The 20,996-nt window shown below is 42.4% G+C and overlaps 1 protein-coding gene across 5 annotated transcripts in view; it reads left to right on the top strand.

Moving 5' to 3' along the window:
* PPP2R2B (protein phosphatase 2 regulatory subunit Bbeta) overlaps positions 1 to 20,996 on the top strand; it is a 511,290-nt gene that overhangs the window by 453,980 nt on the left and 36,314 nt on the right. For all 5 annotated transcript variants that reach the window (XM_043984083.1, XM_043984085.1, XM_043984084.1 and 2 more), the window contains one exon: positions 11,087 to 11,251. In XM_043984083.1, the coding sequence (XP_043840018.1) occupies positions 11,087 to 11,251 (165 nt within the window). The remainder of the gene's footprint in view (positions 1 to 11,086; positions 11,252 to 20,996) is intronic.

Genomic DNA, 20,996 nt, shown 5'->3' with positions numbered 1-20,996 from the left:
ACCTAGCTGCCCATCCAGTCCAATATTCTTTCCATTTTATCATGCTGGTCAAGTTTTAGCCCATTCAGTCCATAATAGTGGCATACAATGAAACTGTGAAATAAACACTTAGTCTGTAAGGCTAATGGCATAAAGAACTTTGATCATATCTACAAAGAAATGATAGGAAGTTTAATTTTATCTCTTTTCAAGAAATTGTTTTCAGAAGGCAGCTCTTCTTAGGTAAAGACCACCAGGCACATCTAGTGACATTTTGAAATGTCCATGGGGCTGGAGCATTTTTCAGAGGCCACAAGAGGGTATTAAAAAACCCCAACAATAATCTAAATGAAAGAAAGAAATGAAAATATAACATTAAGAAGTGAAAAGGGGGGCAGCTAGGTGGCACAGTGGATAGAGCACCGGCCCTGGAGTCAGGAGTACCTGAGTTCAAATCCGGCCTCAGACATTTGACACTTACTAGCTGTGTGACCCTGGTCAAGTCACTTAACCCCAATTGCCTCACCAAAAAAAAAACAAACAAACAAACAAAAAAGAAGTGAAAAGGGGCTTCTTTGGGATGTGGTGGGTACACTCTCATTGTTGACCTTCAGAGTCTAGCTGCCCACTTGTCAGATAAGTTGTAATGGTGATTCCTTTCAGGTCATTGGTTAGTCTGTATGGTCCTACTAACTGCAAAATTCTGTGATTTTGTTTAATAATGTCATTTTTTGAAAAGCTTAACAAAGCACTTTGCTTCACACCACTCCTGTGCGTAGGTATCACACGTATACTATACCCATTGTAAAGATGAGGGAGCCCTACCCAGAATCACATATAGAATGTGTTGTTGAGTCCAGTGTGGGCTCAGTACCCTACACACGAATGCGGCCTTTCAGTGTGCCTGCTAACATGGCCATGGGTGATGTTTTCTTCTCCCACTTCAGTTCTATTCCAAGAGACAGATGCCCAAATTCTGCTCATCCGGCTGTCATTCTGCGGTTCTGCTCAGGTGACATGTTTGCTGAATTTTGCCTGCAGGGATTAGGGGTGGGGGGATGGGAAATTCTTTAGGCGATTTAGAAGACAGATGCCTTGGGGAGAATGTGAAGGAGAAATATTAATAGTGTAATTTGAGTTATATTCTGCAGATGTGTGACAGACTGCCAGGTGCCAGCATACAAATGAGACCATGCCATTCACCCTTAAAGCAGCCATATGTAAAATAATAATTGTAATCATGAGAATAATGATAACTGATATCTATATAGTGCTTTTCAGCCAAACTGCCCTAAGGACTAAACAGACTTTACAAACTGAAATCACTTTGCCCATTGTCATTGAGGTGCCGCCACCTCTGGGTAGAAAGCAACCACCTTTAAAATGGCCCTAGAAAAACACCAGCCAGCTTGAGGTCTTAAATAGTTATGTATTTAACTCCAGTTTCGATAGTACCTTTAAAAAAAAATCTCTATAGAACAAAAGAAACAGTTTGATGACAAACTAGAAAGGTAGAATATTGGAATTTCACTTCTCCCCTCTCCCCATTGTTAACCTCTGCTCTGCTGACCCTAATCATCTGGGGACCTTATTAAACTCACCCATTCGATTCTAGGACTTCCTTCTATCCCCGAAGTCTAAACCTGTTCTAAGAAGCTAATCACTAGACCCTTGACATTCATTATGTGAGATCTTAGTATTAAGGTAGATCAAAGAAATCTCAGCACCAGGGCGAGGTGTTCGGTACTGATCCTCAGCATCTAGCAGAAATCAACCTTGCCTTTAAGAGGTCTTGTGGCATTTATTAATAGCCAAGAGGACCCAGTGATGGACAAATACATTTCTTGGAACCTCAGTTTTTTCATCTGTAAAGTGAGGGTATTGCTATCTGCTGTACCTAATTCAAAGGGTGGTTGTAAGGCACCTTGTATATCTTGAAGTGCTAAATAAAGCCAGTTTATTATTATTATTATTATTATTATTATTATTATTATTATTATTTCATCCAGGCAGTATAGTGGATAGAGCACTGGGCCTGGAATCAAGAAGACCTGAATTCAATTTGGTTTGAGACACTAGCTGTGTGACCCTGAGCAAGTCACTTAACCACTGTTTGCCTTGTTTTCCTCATCTGTCACATGGGAATAATAATACCTCCTAGATTTTTTGTGAGGATCAGATGAAATAATAATTGTAAACTCTAGCACATAGTAAGCACTATATGAGTGCTAGCTTGTGTTAATAGTAATAGTATTAGAAATAAGTCAGTCTCTATTTTGAATACAGGGAATTAACACTTAAAGGAGAAAAGCTATCGTGTTAACAGGTTAAATGTGTTTTGACTAGAAGGAGTCTTTTTTCCCATTAGTTAGTCCCCTTCACCATCATGAGAGGGAGTTGTACCATCTGTTAAAATCAAGGTAAAGTTGCTCACTTCAGTACAATAAAAAAAACCAAACATACTTCTGCCCCATATCCAGTAGAATATTGTTAGAATTGCTTTCCCAGTCATGAAGATGAGTTGCCCCATTCTCTCATTTGATCCTGCTGGTGATCCATTATGGAAAAACAGGAAGTTTCACCTGTGACTATCAAAGTATTCCTCCTGGTGAAGGTCACAGGACTGCCTAGGGAACTTACCTGTGACTTTAAACCCATACTTTAGCTGAGAGGGGCCTTAATCGTACAACTGAGAATGTTGTATTGATCAGCTCATCCCAAGACACCATGTGTCTCCTTTGAGGGATAGCTACTTTCCATTAATCACATGTGACTGAGGTAAACTTTCTTGGGAAGATTTGGGGCCAGCTAGATGCTTCCCATGCTGCCTTATTGTTTATCCTGCCAGGCAATCAGAAGAGCTAAACTCTCTCCAACCAACATGTTGTGGAAGTGGTAGAGCCCTTCTGATATGTGCATTAATGATGCAGGCAGTGCAGAAATCATCCCCCATCTCTTAACAGAGGCTTTAGAAGCCCTAGGCTTAGCACACATGGCTGCCCAGCACATCTTCACTTCTGAGTTCGGCCTTGGAACCCTCAGCTCTGGACCGTGTCAGGGCTCTTCCAGGAGCCAGAATTTCTCCTTCCACTGGAAAGGAAATTTTCTCTTTCTTGCATTTCCGTGGAAGGGGGAGGAGAGTATTTAACTAAGGCTTCATCTCAACAGATGGGAGGAGGTTTTGATACTGGTGGCATTTCACAGTTGTGTATTTCCCTTGCATGTTTACCTGAAGATTGATATTGACATGGTCTGGGTTTGCAGCTGCTTCTCTGTTGAGTAGAATGCTCCAGGCAGGGCCAGCAAAATTGTGAAGTCAACAATTTGTCATCGCCACTCCTCCCCACTCTATCCCATCTCTAAAGGTCCTGCTGCTGCTTTACTGTCAGTTGTCTAAACTCAGTATTCTCCTACTATTCGGGGTCCTTGCAGTCATCCAGCGATGCCACCGGCTAAACTTGTTATCACTGTTTCCAAGAAATACCATCATAAATTTAGAGCTAGTGGGAAGCTTAGAGATCATCTGCTTCAATTGCTTCCTTTTGGAGATGAGGGATTCGTGCCCAGAGAGATTAAGGGAGGTGCCTTTGGTCATACAAGTCATAAATAGCAGAGCCAGAATTCAAATGCAAATCCCTTAACCTCAAACCCTATACAAACATTATCTCATTTGGTCTTTGCAATAACACCATGAGACCTACAAGGCAGATTTTGGTGCTTATTTTGTTTTAAAGATCAGATCAATGATTTCACTGGTATAGGAAACTTTGAGTAAGGAGACCCCCTCTACCAATGCAGGTCAGTACTTAGTCTACAATTTATAGTGTACATCTATACAGCACACAGAGATTGACTTGCCCAGCATCATACACTCAATATGTATCAGAGGCCAGACTTGAACTCGGCTCTTCCAGACTTCTTGGAGGGAGGTGGGAGAGGGAGAAGAAAAACTTCCTACAGTGGGTATGATTTCATCTGAGTCTTGAAGGCAGTCAAGAATTCTAAGAGGCAGAGGTGAGGAAGGACCACATTCTAGGCATAGGAGATAGCTGGTGCAAAGGTATATGCACGAGGTTGTGTTTCCCACCCCCCAGGAAAAAAAGAAGAAAATTTATGTTTTGTTCATCATGTTGTTTGCCGCACAGGGCCAAGTTTCCTCATTCCCCAGCCCAAGACAGCTCAGAATTGCTGTCAGAAGGAGTGTGTGTTCCTATTCTTGAGCTTGCCAGGGTCTTAGATGAGGAAGTGACTTTGTAGATTGTTCTAGCCACCTTAGGCTTTTAATGTAATTGATGGTAGTTTGGGGTTTTTGTTTTTTTTTTACCTGTCTGAAGTGACCACCAGAGAGTAAACTCTAGTTTCCTTCAGTTAGGACTTTAAGTGCTAGTTTAGGAGTCAATCCAATGCTGTTGTTCCCTCCTCCCCTTTCAGCCCGTTGACTGCTGAGCACAGAGCTTCGAATGCCTTTGCTTACTTTCTCCCAGCTGCAGAAGTCTCCGCAGGCTTCCCAGCCTCCCTCTGGCTAAGTTCTTGCAATTTGTCTGCTCTCTGTATTAATAAAGCACATGCTAGGGACTTAGGATTGGGAGTAACAGATCTGTCCTGCCCCAGGGTTAATTTAATAGCAATCTGCTGGCTTTCCATACTGTATATTAGCTATGAACCTCCCAGCACTGCCTTTGCCACTTAGGGATCTGGGACAATTGGGAAATCTGGGTAGAGAGTTACAGAAGATGCAGAGGAGAAAATTGTCTGTCAAAATCCATCATTTCATTTTAGAGGAGAGATGGGGAGCCGTGCATTGTTCATCTTCGCTCTCCTTCCTTCCAAAATTGAAGGGCACAGCTGTATCCACCAGGGGGAAACAGCCCATATTTCTGTACCTTCTGGGGGTGATCCCCATGCCATGGGCTGGGAGAGATGCAAAGTTGAGATCAAACAAAATTGCCACCCTGATAAAGTTGAAGGAGCCCTGGCTCAAGATTCAAATTACCTCTCTGGAGTTACCTGTGTGACCTTGGGCAAGTCACTCAAGCCTCAGTTTCCTCATCTTTAAAATGAAGAAATTAAATTCAATAGCCTATGAGATATCTTCCAGCTTTAAATCTTTGACAACCTATGATACTTTGATGTGGAGTTTACAATTCAGTAAAATGACAGATCTTAAAAGTTTAGAAGGGCAACAATCTAATATGATGATTTTGTATGGCCATGGATGAATAATTTTACTTCTGCAAACTTCCTTTTCACATTTTAAGTGGGGATAATATTGTTCTTCTCTCATAGGGTGCTTGTGAGGAACAAATGGACTGATATGGATACAATGCCTTGCAAACCTCACAGAGCTATCTGAAAGTCAGTCATTATTAGGGGGAGAAGTTTCTTCATCTTTAAAATGGACTGGTGAAAGAAATGGCAAACCAGTCCAGTATCTTTCCCAAGAAAACCCCAAATGGGGTCACGGAGAGTTGGGTATGACTAAAATGACAAAACAACAATGAAAACATATAAATGGGTAACAATGATAGACAGAACAAGTACAGAAGAGAGATACAAAACAAGGTGCTTTGTGAAGCCCGAGAGGGCAGATCATTCCTGACAGGAAGCTCAGAGGAAGTTTCTTGCAGGAAGTGGCATTTGGATTGTTGAATTCCTGTGCACCTTATAAAAACCAGTCAGAAAGAGAAGGCATCCTAGGCATAAGGAAGAGCATGGACAAAGGCGTGGAGATGAGGAAGCAAATGGCCTGTTCGGAGGGAGTGGAAGGAGATGGAAAAAGAAGAGGGGAAGGTGAAAGTTCAGGTTTGCCAGAGCCTGGAGTGGAGTGGAGTGGAGTGGAGTGGAGTGGAGTGGCAGAAAGGCAGGGAGGTACCAGAATGTGGAAGCCTTAGATGTCAAACAAAGGAATTTAAACCATATTCAGTAAAAGGGAAACAGTGAAAATGTTGAGCTGAGAAATCCCCTGCCCAGATCTATATATAAGGAAGTACAGTCAGGAAGCAGTATGGGGGATGGAGGGAAAGGGCAAGGGATAGTGGAAGCTGAATTAACAAAAGCATAGGGCTCCATGACAGAGTAGAAGTAGCTGGAATTCAGGGCTAAACAGAGCCGATGATGAGATAGCTTGCATCAGATTTATTTTTTTCTTTAACCCTACTTAAGGAAATAGGAAATATGGCTTAAAGAAAGAGCTAAATAAGTAGAACCTAAAATAATCACTGTATTTTTTCAGAGCAACTAATCTTCATATAAGTAAAAGAGATTTAATGAGGTAACATATGCACATGCAGCCTTTTTTTCACTCCCTAACAAGGACTGAAACTCCCCAGGGGGTTCCTCAAACTGAGGATTAACCCACCAGCTTTCAGAGCCCTCAGAGACTGACATAGGCCACCGGTAAAAATGAATTTGGTGGCTAAGGCCTGGTGCCCATCTAGAGAATATATCAAAAAGAGAATACCATTGAATCTGATAAGTGATTTCCAGGCAGGAGGCACAGGCTGGGCCTGGAAAAGGCTGCCTCAGTTATAAAGGGTGTTAGTGGTGGGCTGTTGGACCCCAGGAGAGACACCCAGAGGTTGGAGGCAGCTTTTCAAAGTAATGTCCACAGGGGCCTTTCACCGGACACATTCTGAGGAAGTAAGAGATGGGGAAAGAGGCCCTGCCTGGCTGAATAGAATATTATTGGCTCCCTTATTTTCACAAGTACAAATGCTCACAGTTTATTTTTAGGAGAGAAGAACAACTGTTGATAAAACACGTTATCCATCCCACACAAAGCTGGGGGGAGGCTCATTTTTAGGGAGGCTTGTTTTTGGAGGCAATGATACAAATCTGAAAGTTGACATCAGATTTTCTGGGGGAAGAGATAACAACAACTGTACATAATCCAGGTTCTCTGGGGAAGGGAGCCATCCCTCCCCCCATGTATCCAATCACTTACCAAATCTTGTCATTTCTTTCCTTTCCACATCTCTTGCATACATCCCCTTCTCTCCACTAACATAGCTATGACCCCAATTCAGGCCCACGTCCCATCTCACCTGGACTACTGCAGAGGCCTCCTAATTGGTCTCCCCGCCTCTGTTCTCTCCTCTCTCCATCCATCCTCCACACAGCTGCCAAAAGTAATTTTCCGAAAACACAGATATTATTGTGCTGTCTCTCTATTCATTAAACTCCAGTGACTTCCTACTACTTCCAGGACCAAATATAAAGCTCTCCATTTGGTATTTAAAGCTTTTCACTACCTGGTCCCTCCTGCCTTCTCATTCTCCCTACATTATACTGCACCCCACATGTTTAGGGATCCAACCATTTTGGCCTATTTGCTGTGCTTCACACACAAAACTCCATCTTACGTCCCTGTATCTTTGCACTGGCTGACCTATACCTGGAATGCTCTTCCTCCTCATCTCCAACTCTTAGAATCCCTTTAAAACTTTGCTCAAGGGGCAGCTAGGTGGCACAGTGGATAGAGCACCAGTCCTAAATCAGGAGGACCTGAGTTCAAATCTGACCTCAGACACTTGACACTTACTAGCTGTGTGACCCTGGGCAAGTCACTTAACCCCAATTGCCTCCCCAAAAAACAAAAACAAAAACAAAAAAACCTTTGCTCAAGAAACACCTCCTCTTGTTGTTCAGTCATTTTAGTTGTGTCTGACCCTTCGTGACCCCGTTTGGGATTTTCTTGGCAAAGATACTCAAGTGGTTTGCCATTTCCTTCTCCAGCTCATTTTATAGATGAGGAAACTGAGGCAAAGAGGATGAAGCGACTTGCCCAGGGTCACACAGCTAGTGTCTGAGACCAAGTTTGAACTCAGGTCTTCCTGACTGCATGCCCATCCATTGCCCCACCACTGCCTTTCTTGGTCCCAATTCCCATTCCCTCCCCAGTTACAAGTGCCTTCCCATCTAAAGATGCCTTCCAGCTCCTCTATATTTATCTTATGTGCTCTGATTTATATAGGTTGTCTTATTCATTAGAATGTAAGCAACTGGGACAGCTAGGTGGTTCAGTAGATAAAGCACCAGCCCCGGATTCAGGAGGACCTGAGTTCAAATACAGCCTCAGACACTTGAGGCTTGCTAGCTGTGTGACCTTGGACAAGTCACTTAACCCTCATTGCCCTGACCAAAAAAAAAGAAGACTATAAGCAGCTAAAGGGGCAAAGAATTTATTTTTCATTTGTATCCTCTGTTGGCACAGTTCTTGGGCATAAATGCTTGATAAATGTTTCATTGATTGGTTGATTGACATAAAGTACCATGTAAAACCTTAAAAGCACTACATAAATGTTAGGCAATAATTGTGGTAGCAGCAACAGGATTTTAATGCTATTTATTAATAAATTGTGGCCCTATTTGCTTACTCCTCTGTGCTTTTGTGATGAAACTCTGTTGAGCAAAATAGGGTTCCCAAAGTCATAGTAGATGGCAAACCAGCCTCAAAATCAGGAAGACTTACCACTGATACCTTCTAGTGGTGCGACCCTAGGAAAAGTCACCTAACCTAGTAACCTCTAGGTTACTAAGTCCATACCTTGCAAAGTAAGTGCCAATATGCATTGTTAGAGAAAGTTTCCTCATTTGGAGTTCCCTATGCCAATGAAAGCACAATCCAATTTTAAAATGATATTCCCTTGGACCAGTCTATTAAGTGAGTCTGTTCATGCAAAGGAAAGATGCTAAAGTCGTAGTCAGAAAACTTGGGTTAAAATCCTGACTCTACTACTGTGTGACCTTAGGCAAGTCAATCAACCTCTTTGGGCTTCAGTTTCCCTATCTATAAAATGAAGAAGTTGGACTAGTTGACCTCTGGTGACCCTTTTAGTTCTAAATCTATGATGCTATAATTTTGTTGGTAGTCAGTTATTTTGTGCTAATTCCAAACAAAAGATGAGTGAATAGAAGCATGAGCTATGAAGAAGATTCTCTTTGTGACAGGAAGATAAACATCAAGTGGTGTCCTAGGTGTCTGTCCTACAGTTTAAGGGCCTTTCCTCACTCCTCATCCTTCTTGATCTCTCTGTTGTCAGACATTGCTGGCTACCCTCTATTCCTAGAAACTCACCTTCCTAAGTTTCCTTGACACGGCTCGCTCGTGCTCTCTCTCTCTCTCTCTCTCTCTCTCTCTCTCACTCGCTCTCTCTCTCTCTCTCACTCGCTCTCTCGCTCTCTCACTCTCACTCACTCTCACTCGCTCTCGCTCTCTCTCTCACTCTCACTCGCTCTCGCTCTCGCTCTCTCTCACGGTTCTTCTTGCACCTTGTCAATTTCATTTGCTTGATCATCATCCACCTTAAGCATGAGTTCTTCAAGATTCCATCTTGGACATTCTTTCTTCTTTCCACACCCTTTCTCTATCTTATTCGTTTCCATTAAATCAGTTATCATCTCTACAAAGGTGACTCTTAAAATCTCCACCTACCTCCAATCCCTGTCTGAAATTCTAGTCCTGAAATTGCAAAGTAGATGTCACCTTCTAGATATCTTCACCTCAGAATTAACATGTCTCAAACAGAACTGACTATACAGCCTCCTTAACATATCCCTCTTCCACATTCTCACACCTCTTGGGAATGCCACTATGTTCTGATCACTCAGATTTGTAACCCTGGAGTCATCCTTGACTCTACCCCCTCTCTCATCTCCAATTTTTATTAGTAGATAAATTCTTTGCATTGCATTTTTATATCCATCTTCTCTACTCACATGGCCTCCATCCTAGTTCAGAACCATTTTCCTTCTTAAGCAAGACAACTAGAATAGCTTCTAATTAGCTTCTCAGCTTCTAACCATCATCCCTCTGCAATCACAGTTGCCAAAATAGTCTCCTTACATCATAAATCCTATCACTTCCCTACTTAAAATCCTTTAGTCCTGGGGCAGCTACATGGTGCAGTGGTTAAAGCACCAGCCCTGGATTCAGGAGTACCTGAGTTCAAATCCGGCCTCAGACACTTGACACTTACTAGCTATGTGACCCTGGGCAAGTCACTTAACCCCCATTGCCTGCAAAAAAAACAAAACAAAACAAAAAAACAAAAAAATCCTTTAGTCCTTAGTGCCTGGAGGATAAAATTCAAATTTCTCACCGTCACATTTATAGTCATTCATAAACTGTTCTTAACCAAACTTTACAGCCTCCTCTCATATTACTCCTCTTCACATACTCTACATTCCAGCCAAAGTAGATGTTTCACCATTCCCCTAACTCACCCTGACATCTCCTGACCATTTGCACTTATATAATCTATCCTGCATGCCTAAAAAATATTACTTACCTCCCCTCTACTTCTCAGAACCCTTATCTTTCTTCAAGGTTTCATTCCAGTGCCACCTCCTCCTTGAAGCCTTTACTGATCATTATTTGTCAGTTCTCTCTTCCCCTAACTGCCTTGTATTTTCTTACATATATACATATTATCTCCATCCTTTCCCCTTCCCATACAATGTTAGTTCCTTGTTGAGGACAGGAGCAATGTCTCTTTTTCTTTGTATCCTTGCCAAGCACAGTGCCTTCCACAGAGTAGAGCTAAGTTGAATAACTGAGTTGAGCCGAGATGAATTCATTTTGCCCTTTGATTATAAGATGAGTAGAAGAGATTTGAGTGGTTTAACAAGAGAAAAAAGGAAACCATAAGCCTATCTTAAAATAGCCAGTTGCCCATGTGCAATGGTTTCATATTGCTACTGATATTTTGAGTTAATGAATAAAACAGAGTTTGAATATATACAAGAGAGCAGGTAAGCAAGTGAGCTTTTGTGTTTGTCTATGGACTAGTCTGTAACTATGTAACTAACTGCCCCGGTGGCTGAATTTTCTATTATTTAAAATGGCAAGTGATGCTACTTGCATACAGTCAAGATGTAATGTGAGTATATTTCTCTGAGACTTACTGCCCTTGTGACCTTGGGGAAGTTACATCATCTCTCTGGACCTCAGTTTCCTCATATGTAAAATGAAAGGGCCGGACTCAATGACTTCTGAGGTCCCTTCCAATCCTAAGTCAATGAGCCTATGAGCTTAGAAGAATGAACCCCATGTTTTCCCTTTGAAACACCCCGATTCCTGGTTCCTTCCTTGATCTGCCTGTGTCAGATATCGTGGACATTAAGCCAGCCAACATGGAGGAACTCACAGAGGTCATTACGGCGGCAGAATTCCACCCACTCCACTGCAACACCTTTGTATACAGCAGCAGTAAAGGGACAATCCGGCTGTGTGACATGAGGGCATCAGCCCTTTGTGACAGGCACACAAAATGTGAGTAGTTCCCATGAGGCATTCTGCATGGGGAGGTGGCAGCTGGGGAGTGCGGGGAAATAGGGAGCAATCCAGATCTAAGAGTGGGATTCCCCTGGGGAGAGGGCTTGGGAAATCCACCACAGTCTTATTCTCACTTCATAAATGTAAAGAATGTGCCCAAGAGTGGTCTGGCCAATTTAGTAGCATGAAAAGGTGAGGATCCCTTGTCCTGAATAGAGCTCCTTACGCACAATGTGTTCATTCCCATCCATAGGATATTTTGGAACTTTGAGCATGGCACTTTGGTACAGAGTGAAGCATCCCTTTGTCCTCGGTACTAGTCATAGCTATTTTAACTCTGAATTACACCCATGGATTTGACCTTTTGAAAGTGGCTGAAGATGCCTCACACAGAGTCTGGCACAATGCTTGTTGACTAACTATTGACTGACCTGATGGAGGGGACTGAAGAATAGGCAGAGACAGGAGGCCTCATCCTTTAACCTTGTCAAGATGACCCTGCTACTCCTGGTCACACACCTTTGTAAAGAAAGGCCAGATAATCCTTTTACCTTGTTTAAAGGTTGAGTTGAGTTAACAAGGCTGCTCCTGAGTACTCCCTACATAGACAAAGCCTCCTTATGATAAGGGTATTTGAGTGTGTCAGTCTTGAAAATTCCTTTAGATATCTTCAAGATGCCTGATATGATATGCCAATTTCTGTACTGAGCACTGAGAGGGATCCTGAGGACACATCAAAGATAGTTTCTGCCTTTAAAGTTCTCATAGACTGGTTAGGGAGCTGAGATACTGCATGTCCACATCATAATCAATCAATCAAGCATTGATTAAATGCCTACTATGTGTCAGGCACTGTGCTAGTGACTAGGGGTCCAAAAAGTGGAACAGGTTCTGCCTTCTCAGAACTTATTATCTAACCAAAGGAGAAGACATGTATATAGAGAGGTAGATACAATCAATAAGACAATAAATATTTCATAGATACAAGATAATTTGGGGAGGAAAGAGCTAGCAGGTGGGACAGTTAGGAAAAGCTTCATGTACAAGGTAGTAAATGAGCTGATCCTTGAAAGAAACACACAGTAGAGGGAAGAGACAGAGACAGAGAGACAGAGGGAAGGAGGGTGAGAGAGAGAGAGGTGATTAAAAATATGAGAGAGATAGTTTCTGGGTAATTTAATCATTTTATTAATAAGACCAACAGGTTATTAATAAAAGGATGGTCATTGGCCATTTTTCTCAGACCAAAGACCAAAATGGCAATGAACTCACAGCTTACATACCCTTACAAACAGTAGGTGGTTCATCAAACATCAATCAAATCTAACTGATTGATGTGATCATAGGTGAGTTAAAATAAGGTCTTGTATATGTGGGTTAGGTCACTCAAATCCTGGTCAAAGAGACATCGGAGAAAGAATGTAGACCCACTCAAGCTGATTGGTGTATAATAGCTTCCACCTGGGTATAGTTTGGTGCAATAGAGCAAGTCCAAATCTTATCAGTAGGGAAGGTAAAGGTTAACTCAAGCATTAGTGATAAGGGGGGAATCTGAGTCTCCCTACAATAATGATAATTAATAATCATTTCTAACAGATACTAGAGAAGGGAAAGAGAGGGAGAGAAAGGGAAAGGGAAAGAGAGAAAAGAGAGTGAGAGAAGGCAGAAGGGAAAGAGAAAGGAGAAGGGGGAAAAGAGAAAGACACAGAGATAGAAAAGGGAGAATGGAGGAGAGGAAGAGAGAAGGCAAGAGAGGAGAAGGGATAATAGAGAAGGGAGGAGAGAGGGAAAAGGGGGTAAGTGAAAGACAGAAGAGAAATAGAAAGGAGAGGGGAGAGAAAAGAAGGAGAAAGAACATTCCAGGGAGAGGAGGGGGGGGAATAAAACAAAAGCATGGAGGTGATGAGAAAACAATACAGGACAGTACAGAATTAGGTGCCCAAACATCTCCTACAAACTCTAAGTTCTCTGTTCAGTGAAGAAAGGAAGAGATTTCTATGGTCTACAAGTCCTGGAAAGGAAAGTTTAAGGAAAAGGGTCTTTCTATAAAAGTCCAGAATTAACAGATGGTAACATGGTATTATTTTAGGTCTCATTTTTGCGTGGATTCTTTCAGTCTTTCTAAAGAATGAAGGAGTGGCAGCTAGGTGGCACAGTGGATAAAACACTGACCTTGGATTCAGGAGGACCTGAGTTCAAAGACGGCCTCAGACCCTTGACACTTGCTAGCTGTGTGACCCTGGGCAAGTCACTTAACCCCAATTGCGTCACCAAAAAAAAAAAAAACACACAAACCCTGACTTCAAGAATGAAGGAAGCATCTTCCTCATTAATTTTTAGGAGTGGTCTTTGACTCTCTCTTTCTGATATGGCTGTGAGACTGAACAGTGAAGGACAGAGAGACCAGAAAGTGAAAGTTTTTCATTGCCATGCCCTTGGTTTTCATTTTTAATCCCAAAGTTGTGATTGACTGTGTGGGGCTGGGAAGGAGACAGAAAAACAGTTACTCTCCTGCTGATTTATCTTTGGTCATCTGACATAAATGGTTTAGTTTTTCCAAATCTTTAAGCTTGATCATAGTGAAAAAAGCAAAACATTCCGGAAAAGGCCAAGATTAGAGACCAGGAAGGTCCATCCTTCACCTTGGAACATGAGTGGGGCTGGCTGAAGGACTGTAGTACTGGGCTTCAGACCAGGGTTAAGTCTTCATGTGTTGAATTAATCAGTCAATAAGCATTTATCAAGCACTTCCTGTATTCCAGGCACTGTTCTAGGTGTTGCTAGGGGTGCAAAGACAAAAAAATAAACAGTCCTTGCCCTCCACAACCTTGGATTCTATCGGGGTGGCACCACGTACATAGAGAGATGTGCACAAAATACAGGCATCCCAAAAGTCTTAGGCTAGTTTTAAGCTATGTAAGCAATTAAAGCTTAAAACTGCACAAAGACTTTTGTACCTGGAATGTCCAAAACAGTTTGTGGACTTTGTGGAAAAGGCAAAATAGGCTATTATGTTACAGTTCTATCATGAAAGAATTGCATGAGAAGTCTGGTGAGAAAAAAGAGAAAGAAGATGATCTGAAGGTTTATTCAAGATGAGGAAAAGCTGCACTGATTAAAGGCAGGGAGGAAGGAGCCAGTGGAAAGTATTAGGCCATTACTACTAGGGTATATGGTCCTAGGCAGCTAGGTGGCTCAGTGGATAGAGTTCTAAGTCTGGAGTCAGGACGACCTGAGTTCAAATATGACTTCACTTATTAGCTGTGTGACCCTGGGCAAGTCACTGAACCTCTTTTTTGCCTTAATTCACTAGAGAAGGAAATGGCAAACCACTCCAATATCTTTGCTAAGAAAACCCCAAATGGCGTCACAAAGAGTCAGACACAACTAAAACAACTGAACAACAATAGGTGAAAGAAGCATGACCCTCAAGTGATGGAGAGCAGGCTGGCTGAGCCAACCCAGAAAATGAGAACAGGTTTAAACACAATGCACCAAAAAAGAAAGACTGAAGCCAGGCAAACAAAAGGGGTCAGTGCCTGGGGGTATGAGATAAAACATTGAGAATTGGGGAATGTACACAATCTGGGGAAGGTTACAGAAGTGGTGACACTGCTCTAAACACTCAGAGGAGATAGAGACTCTCTGTTCCCCAGTGTGGGTTACCTCCAAAAGCAATTTCATCACTCCCCTTTCCCTGCTCCCCATAGCAAACCTCTGTGGCTGCTTTGGCTCCACCAAAGGGCTCCTGATCCAGGCTTTCAAGGAGGCCCCAAGTAGGCCAGCCATTGTGGTGGACATCTGTCCCCAGACAAATTTCAATGCATTATAAAAATGCTAGTTTAATTATAATAATTAATGTTACTACCTGTGTGACCTTGGGCAAGTCTCAACTTCCCTGGGTCTCAATTTCTTTATTTGTAAAAGGAGGGGGTTGGATTAGATGGCTTCTAAGGTTGCTTCCAGCCCTAGCTCCATGATCCTGTTGCAGTCATTTGCCTGGTCCACCAAGGTAACGTGGCACTCCTGCCATACTGTATGGCATTTTTCTCCAAAAATCATCAACCTCATCCAATGCCTGCACTGCTGGGAAAAGCCAAGGCAGACAGACCCTGGGGAGGTCTCAATGAGTCTGCTCAGTGAACAGCAGCCCTGCTTCCTGCTTCCAACACCAAGAAAGATTTAATTTCTAAGTCCATATCCTGGTATAACTAAGAGTTAAACAAGTTCCATTTCCCAAGCTTCTCCAAAGCAGCAGCCTGATTCAGTGTCATCAACACACGTCCCTTTGTTCAGCAGTGACTGCCAAACTCCTAGCCCCCCACCTCATATAGAGCCAACTGAGAAAAGCAGTTCAATCTGACCTCTCCCTTGACATTTCATATTGATTTTCTCTATCCTCCTAAAGCATTGGCCTTCAGTCAATTGCAGTTCAGCCTACATGTGAGACAGAATTGAGACAGTTCATCAAAGTTCAGAATGAAAAGCAACATTGGCTTTCAGAGACAGCCCTGTGAACAAGGATATTTAATAATCATTGGTGTTTAATCAGAAAGCAGAGGACTGCCATATTATCAGGGCTGTATGGATTAATTTCCACCAGGCTCTCTATAGGAACACAGAGCACATTTTGATGAGTGTTTGCCTTTACTCTGAGGACTCTGTCTTTGTGTGCACACACTGGGGCCTGGGTGTTGGCAGTAATTTCATGGGGGTCTCCAGAACCCAGAGCACCAGATCATTTCCCAGCATTTTGCCAATATTGGTCCTGTGTGCTTGCTACATAGGTTAGGACTGAGGGGGAAGGAGGTGGATTGACAGGATGAAGGTAGAAATATAGGAAATCATGGAAATCCCTTCCTTCTTTCTCATCCCCTACCTCCCCAGGTATTCAAAGTCTACACAGTGGACTGGATAATTAACGAGAACATGGTAGCCATTATGCCTCCTACCTGGTCACCACGGGCGTATAGGTGGTTTCTGAGAATACTTTTATCCTTTACTGTCCCCTACTGAGGTTCTATGGTACCCACAGTTTCTCCCTTTGAATCGGTGTGGACACTAGAGAGGTTCTGCCTAGTTCTCTTCTTCCCACCATGCTCCAGGAGAATCACTCAGGAGGCCTGAACTCCCCTTAAGGCTGGAGAGTTATGTCCCACCCTCTCCCCCAGATAGACACAAGGTCAAAATGGGGCTCAACCATAGATTATGTTTAAAATCATACCCATTCTGTGGATGTTTAAAGAGAGCCAGGATGTTCCTTGTCAGTCTCATTCTTACCCCTATGGTCTGATGATGTTTGCAATCACCAGCAACCATGGTCATCTTTATGCTAGGGCAGAATTTTATTCTTTTCTCTCTATTTTTTAGCATTTTAATTTTATTTCTAATTTTTTTAAATATCTCCTTTATCCTTTTGATTCTGTGTTTATGCCTTCAATACCTCCACAACAGTTTTCTGCTCCTCAGCAAGGAAAGCGTTTAGCTCACATGAAGCCACCCTAAGCCCTACTGATGTGCTTCTTTTGGTCTGAGCCTCCTAAAAAACTTTAGGCCTCACTGAACAGACACCTTAAGGTCTTACTGGACACACACCACAGGCAGGTTTGAGTGCTTTTCTAATTTGTTATATAAAGGTGAACAAATCTATTCCACGGGGTTTGTGACAGCCAAGTTGGACTGTAGGATAAACCTGAACTATCTTTGATGTCGGTCAGTGATGTCTTTGGAAGAGGAAAAAACCATTCTTTTCAAAGTATTGTTCCTGCCTTCCAAAATCCCAGCATTTCACTAGGTGAAAGAATGAAAGGATCAACTCAGTTTACCAAGGACCTAAGCCCCCTATTACCTGCCAAGCACCATGGAGGATGATAAAATCCTCCCAGTTCTCAAAGAGCTTGGGCTCAGAATGGGATATGAATATGACTTATCTGGAAAACAGGGAAGAGAATGACCAGATCGCAGAGTAGCACTTACTAGCTGTGTAGTCCTGCAAAAGTTGTGGCTCAGTTTCCTTCTCCATAAAATGGGGATAAGAATAACCATGGGAAACTAGTGAAAGAATGGAGGAACCAACTCAGTTTACTGAACAACTGATCATTGACTTTATAGACTACCTCATGGCATGTCAAACTGTGGAAGACACCCCCCATATCATGAGATATGATCCCAACTGTCAAGGAGCTTGGGCTCAGAGTCGGGGGATGAGTGTGGCCCATGTGGGGAACAGGGAGGAGAGCGTGAAAGAATTTGGCCATGATGACTTTGCCATTGAAGTCTGTTTTCTGGGGCTGGTATTGGCTTATAAGTGCCCAGGAGACAGTAACTGAGCAGCAATTGGCCAAAACTCTGTGCCCTTTACAAATCTGCTCAGTCAGTCACTGTAAAAATGTTCCCTAGCTGTTTTCATGTAGCAAAGGAAAATGTCCATTATTCTAGGATAGAAAACCCTTTGACAAATATAATGATGCCACTGTAGAAACAGCCTCGGCATTCTAAGTAGAACCAAGGTTGTGGCTTGACTTCTAAGTCCACATCACCTAGGCTAGGCCTCTTTGATAAGTGGGCCATTTTCCCTCCTAGATAGAACGGATTTGTTAGAGGATAAGAGAATTGGAAAATCACAGACTTTCAGGGCTGGAAGGGACTTTATATATCATGGTGCAACTACTTTATAAGTGAGGAAACAGACCCAGAGCAATGTGATTGGCCCAATGTAACATGGCTACTGAGTGTCAGAGATGGAATTCTAACTCCACTAAAACAAAACGCCAGCATTGACTGAGAGTCCAGCAGGAAGTTCTCATAGGACATCCAGGCAGCTGCAGCTTTCTGCCGCCTTCCCCAAATCCATGGCCACCAACTCCAGCAGCTAGATCCTCTCTCTGCACCATGGTCAGGATGGGCAGTCATTGTTAGAAATGACCCTGCGATAAAACCAATTTCCTCTTCCTCCTCATAAACCAGCCCTGACACAACATAGATTATTCTCTGGATTGCCTGTGAAATATACTATAAGAGGTTACAGATACAGAACCTCTGCTTCCTTATAGGTACATTATTGATTGGGGAAATAATAAGCATTTCTTGTTTCAGGGTAGTTCAGTTAAGCTGTAAGACAAGAGACTGTTTTTAAAAATAGATCTTTTCTGGTGAGTAAGATTTTATAAGCAAGGTTAGCATACATGGGTGCGTGCACGTGTGTGTGCGCGCGCACACACACACGGCCCTGGAGAAAAACTAGAGACTTGATACAAAAGGTAAAATTATTTGTCGCCCCTCCTCCCTTTCTTCCCCAATTCTCTTAAGACATCCTATTCCCTTCCACATTTAGCCCCTGTAACAATTATCAAAGTAGTTCATACATGGCCAAAGGGGCTTTGGAGTAAAAATGGAAACCTCACTTTGTGCCTCATTTCCATTTTTGATTAATTTAACCTGTTCTTTCAATTAGTCATCCTGGAGAATCTGGACGAGTGTGTTTTCATGAAAACAGGAGGCTTATTAATTTTAGAGGCAAGTCTCATCCATTAGGAATTGACGGCTTCCCGGGGCTTTGCCTTCTCTCTGACTCTGGGTCTTGGCTGAGAAAGCACTTGGGTCTCAGGTTGGCTATATTACCCACCATGTTCTCAATGGAGCCAAAAGGCCAAGGCTATACCAGGTGAGCTCCAAGGTTCTTTCTGGCTCTGACATTCTGTAAGTCTCCAAGGGGAGCTGTGTCAGGAGGTAACTTAAATGCCTTGGGGTACAGGAAATCAGAGGGTCTGCTTGCCCCATTATCCATGGCTTTCCTAAGTCCTGACTGATACATTTTCCTAGGCATATTGTACAAAGGGATCATTTGGCTAATACTTAGTAAACTGGGGGCAGCTAGGTGGTGCAGTGGATAGAGCACCGGCCCTGGATTCAGAAGGACCCAAGTTCAAATCCGGCCTCAGACATTTGACACTTACTAGTTGTGTGACCCTGGGCAAGTCACTTAACCCCAATTGCCTCACCAAAAAAAAAAAAATACTTAGTAAACTGAATGTTGTTTTACTTAACTCCCTTTTGTACCCATGAGAAAATGGATGTCCAGAGTATGATCAAATCAAGGTCATATTGCTAAACAATAGTAGAACTCAAGGCTTGTGACTTTCAGCACCAAGCCCTTTTCAGAGTGCCTCTGCTTAATCCCCAGAGTGAGGAGAATTGATTCCCCAGACACCTGAGTTTCTCCCAGTAGCATCAAATTGGCCTAATGACAGAGTTTAATGGCATATGTTCGCAAGTGCCTAAGACCATATACTGATGCTACATGAGCTGGTATGGGCATGGTCCACTCTTATTTTAAAATATTTATTGAGCCTACTCCATGTAAAGCTCTAAGGGGGATATAAAGATGACAAGTAATGTGTTATTCTAAGCTGTCAAGCACCCCATCCTTGCTTCCTCAAAGTCTAGATTAGTTGCTTATGACCCACTATTGCCTAGATTGACATACTGTCCTATTTTGGTCAATAGATTAACTAGATAGATAGAAAGGAAATGCAGTGTAGATAACACAAAAATGTAGCTAATCCAAAACCCATTTTATTTAAATGTAATGTTTTCTTTGGGAGGGTTTTTTTTTCTTTATAAACAGCCTTAACTGTAAAAATGTGTTCTACTTAAACTAATAATAAAATTAACTTTTTAATGCTAAGGTCCTACTCTGACTTTCCCTCCACTTTTCCCTAACCCCACTGCACCATGCACAATGTCAGCAGAATATAAATTGTATTAGGTCCTACTAAGCTAAAAAGGCCTCAATCAAGTGTTGGGATCAGAAACAAATGGGATATTTGTTTTGCAAGGACCAGCCTGGCTGAGTTTAAAGAGACTCATCACTAGGCTGGCCACAGGGTGATGATTTTTTTTAGCTACAGCAATTCATGAAGAATATCTAAGGTCTCAATTATCTTGGAGAACCATTTCCCTAACTTTGGAGATTAAGTAGAGGTGAAAACTCTGTGCTACCAAGAAATACAAAGGAATTGAAATCTGTGTCAATCAAAGCAGTACCCACACTGACAAAAATTACAGATCCTTTGAACAGTGAAGTAATTACTAATGCTGATTTGCATTCTTGGGACATACAATTGAGGTGAAGAGGAAAGTAGAAATGGTCCCAAAGTATGATAGGTAGGAATGGAAAGCCAACTTGAAATGTACAAGTTATTGTAGGTAATATTGTAGGCAGCAAGATGTGGTGGATAGAGGGCCTGGGACCAAGCATCTGACACATAAAAGCTGTGTGACCATGGACAAATTCCTTAACTGATCAGTGCCCCACCAATTCTCTAAGACTACATATGAGTTGCTGATCTACAGCAGCAGAGGAAATTTTTGCACCAAGAGTTCCCAATACTGAAAAAAAAAATATCAGGTCTCCATCAAGTCAAGTCAATAACATTTATTAAATACATATTCCTGGGCAGCTAGGTGGCACAGTGGATAAAGCACTAGCCCTGGATTCAGGAGGACCTGAGTTCAAATCTGGCCTCAGACACTTGACAGTAAGTGTGTCACACTTGAACTATGTGACGCTGGGTAAGTCACTTAACCCTGTTTACCTCAGTTTCCTCATCTGTAAAATGAGCTAGAGAAGGAAATGGCAAAGCCTAGTATCCTTGCCAAGAAAACCCCAAAAGGGATCATTAAGAGTCAGACATGACTGAAACAACAGAACAACCCTCAGAGTAGAAGACATTTAGCATCC

The sequence above is a fragment of the Dromiciops gliroides genome, chromosome 2, assembly GCF_019393635.1.
Source record: "Dromiciops gliroides isolate mDroGli1 chromosome 2, mDroGli1.pri, whole genome shotgun sequence".
Taxonomy (NCBI): Eukaryota; Metazoa; Chordata; class Mammalia; order Microbiotheria; family Microbiotheriidae; genus Dromiciops; species Dromiciops gliroides.
This window is presented reverse-complemented; position numbering and strand designations above follow the sequence as displayed.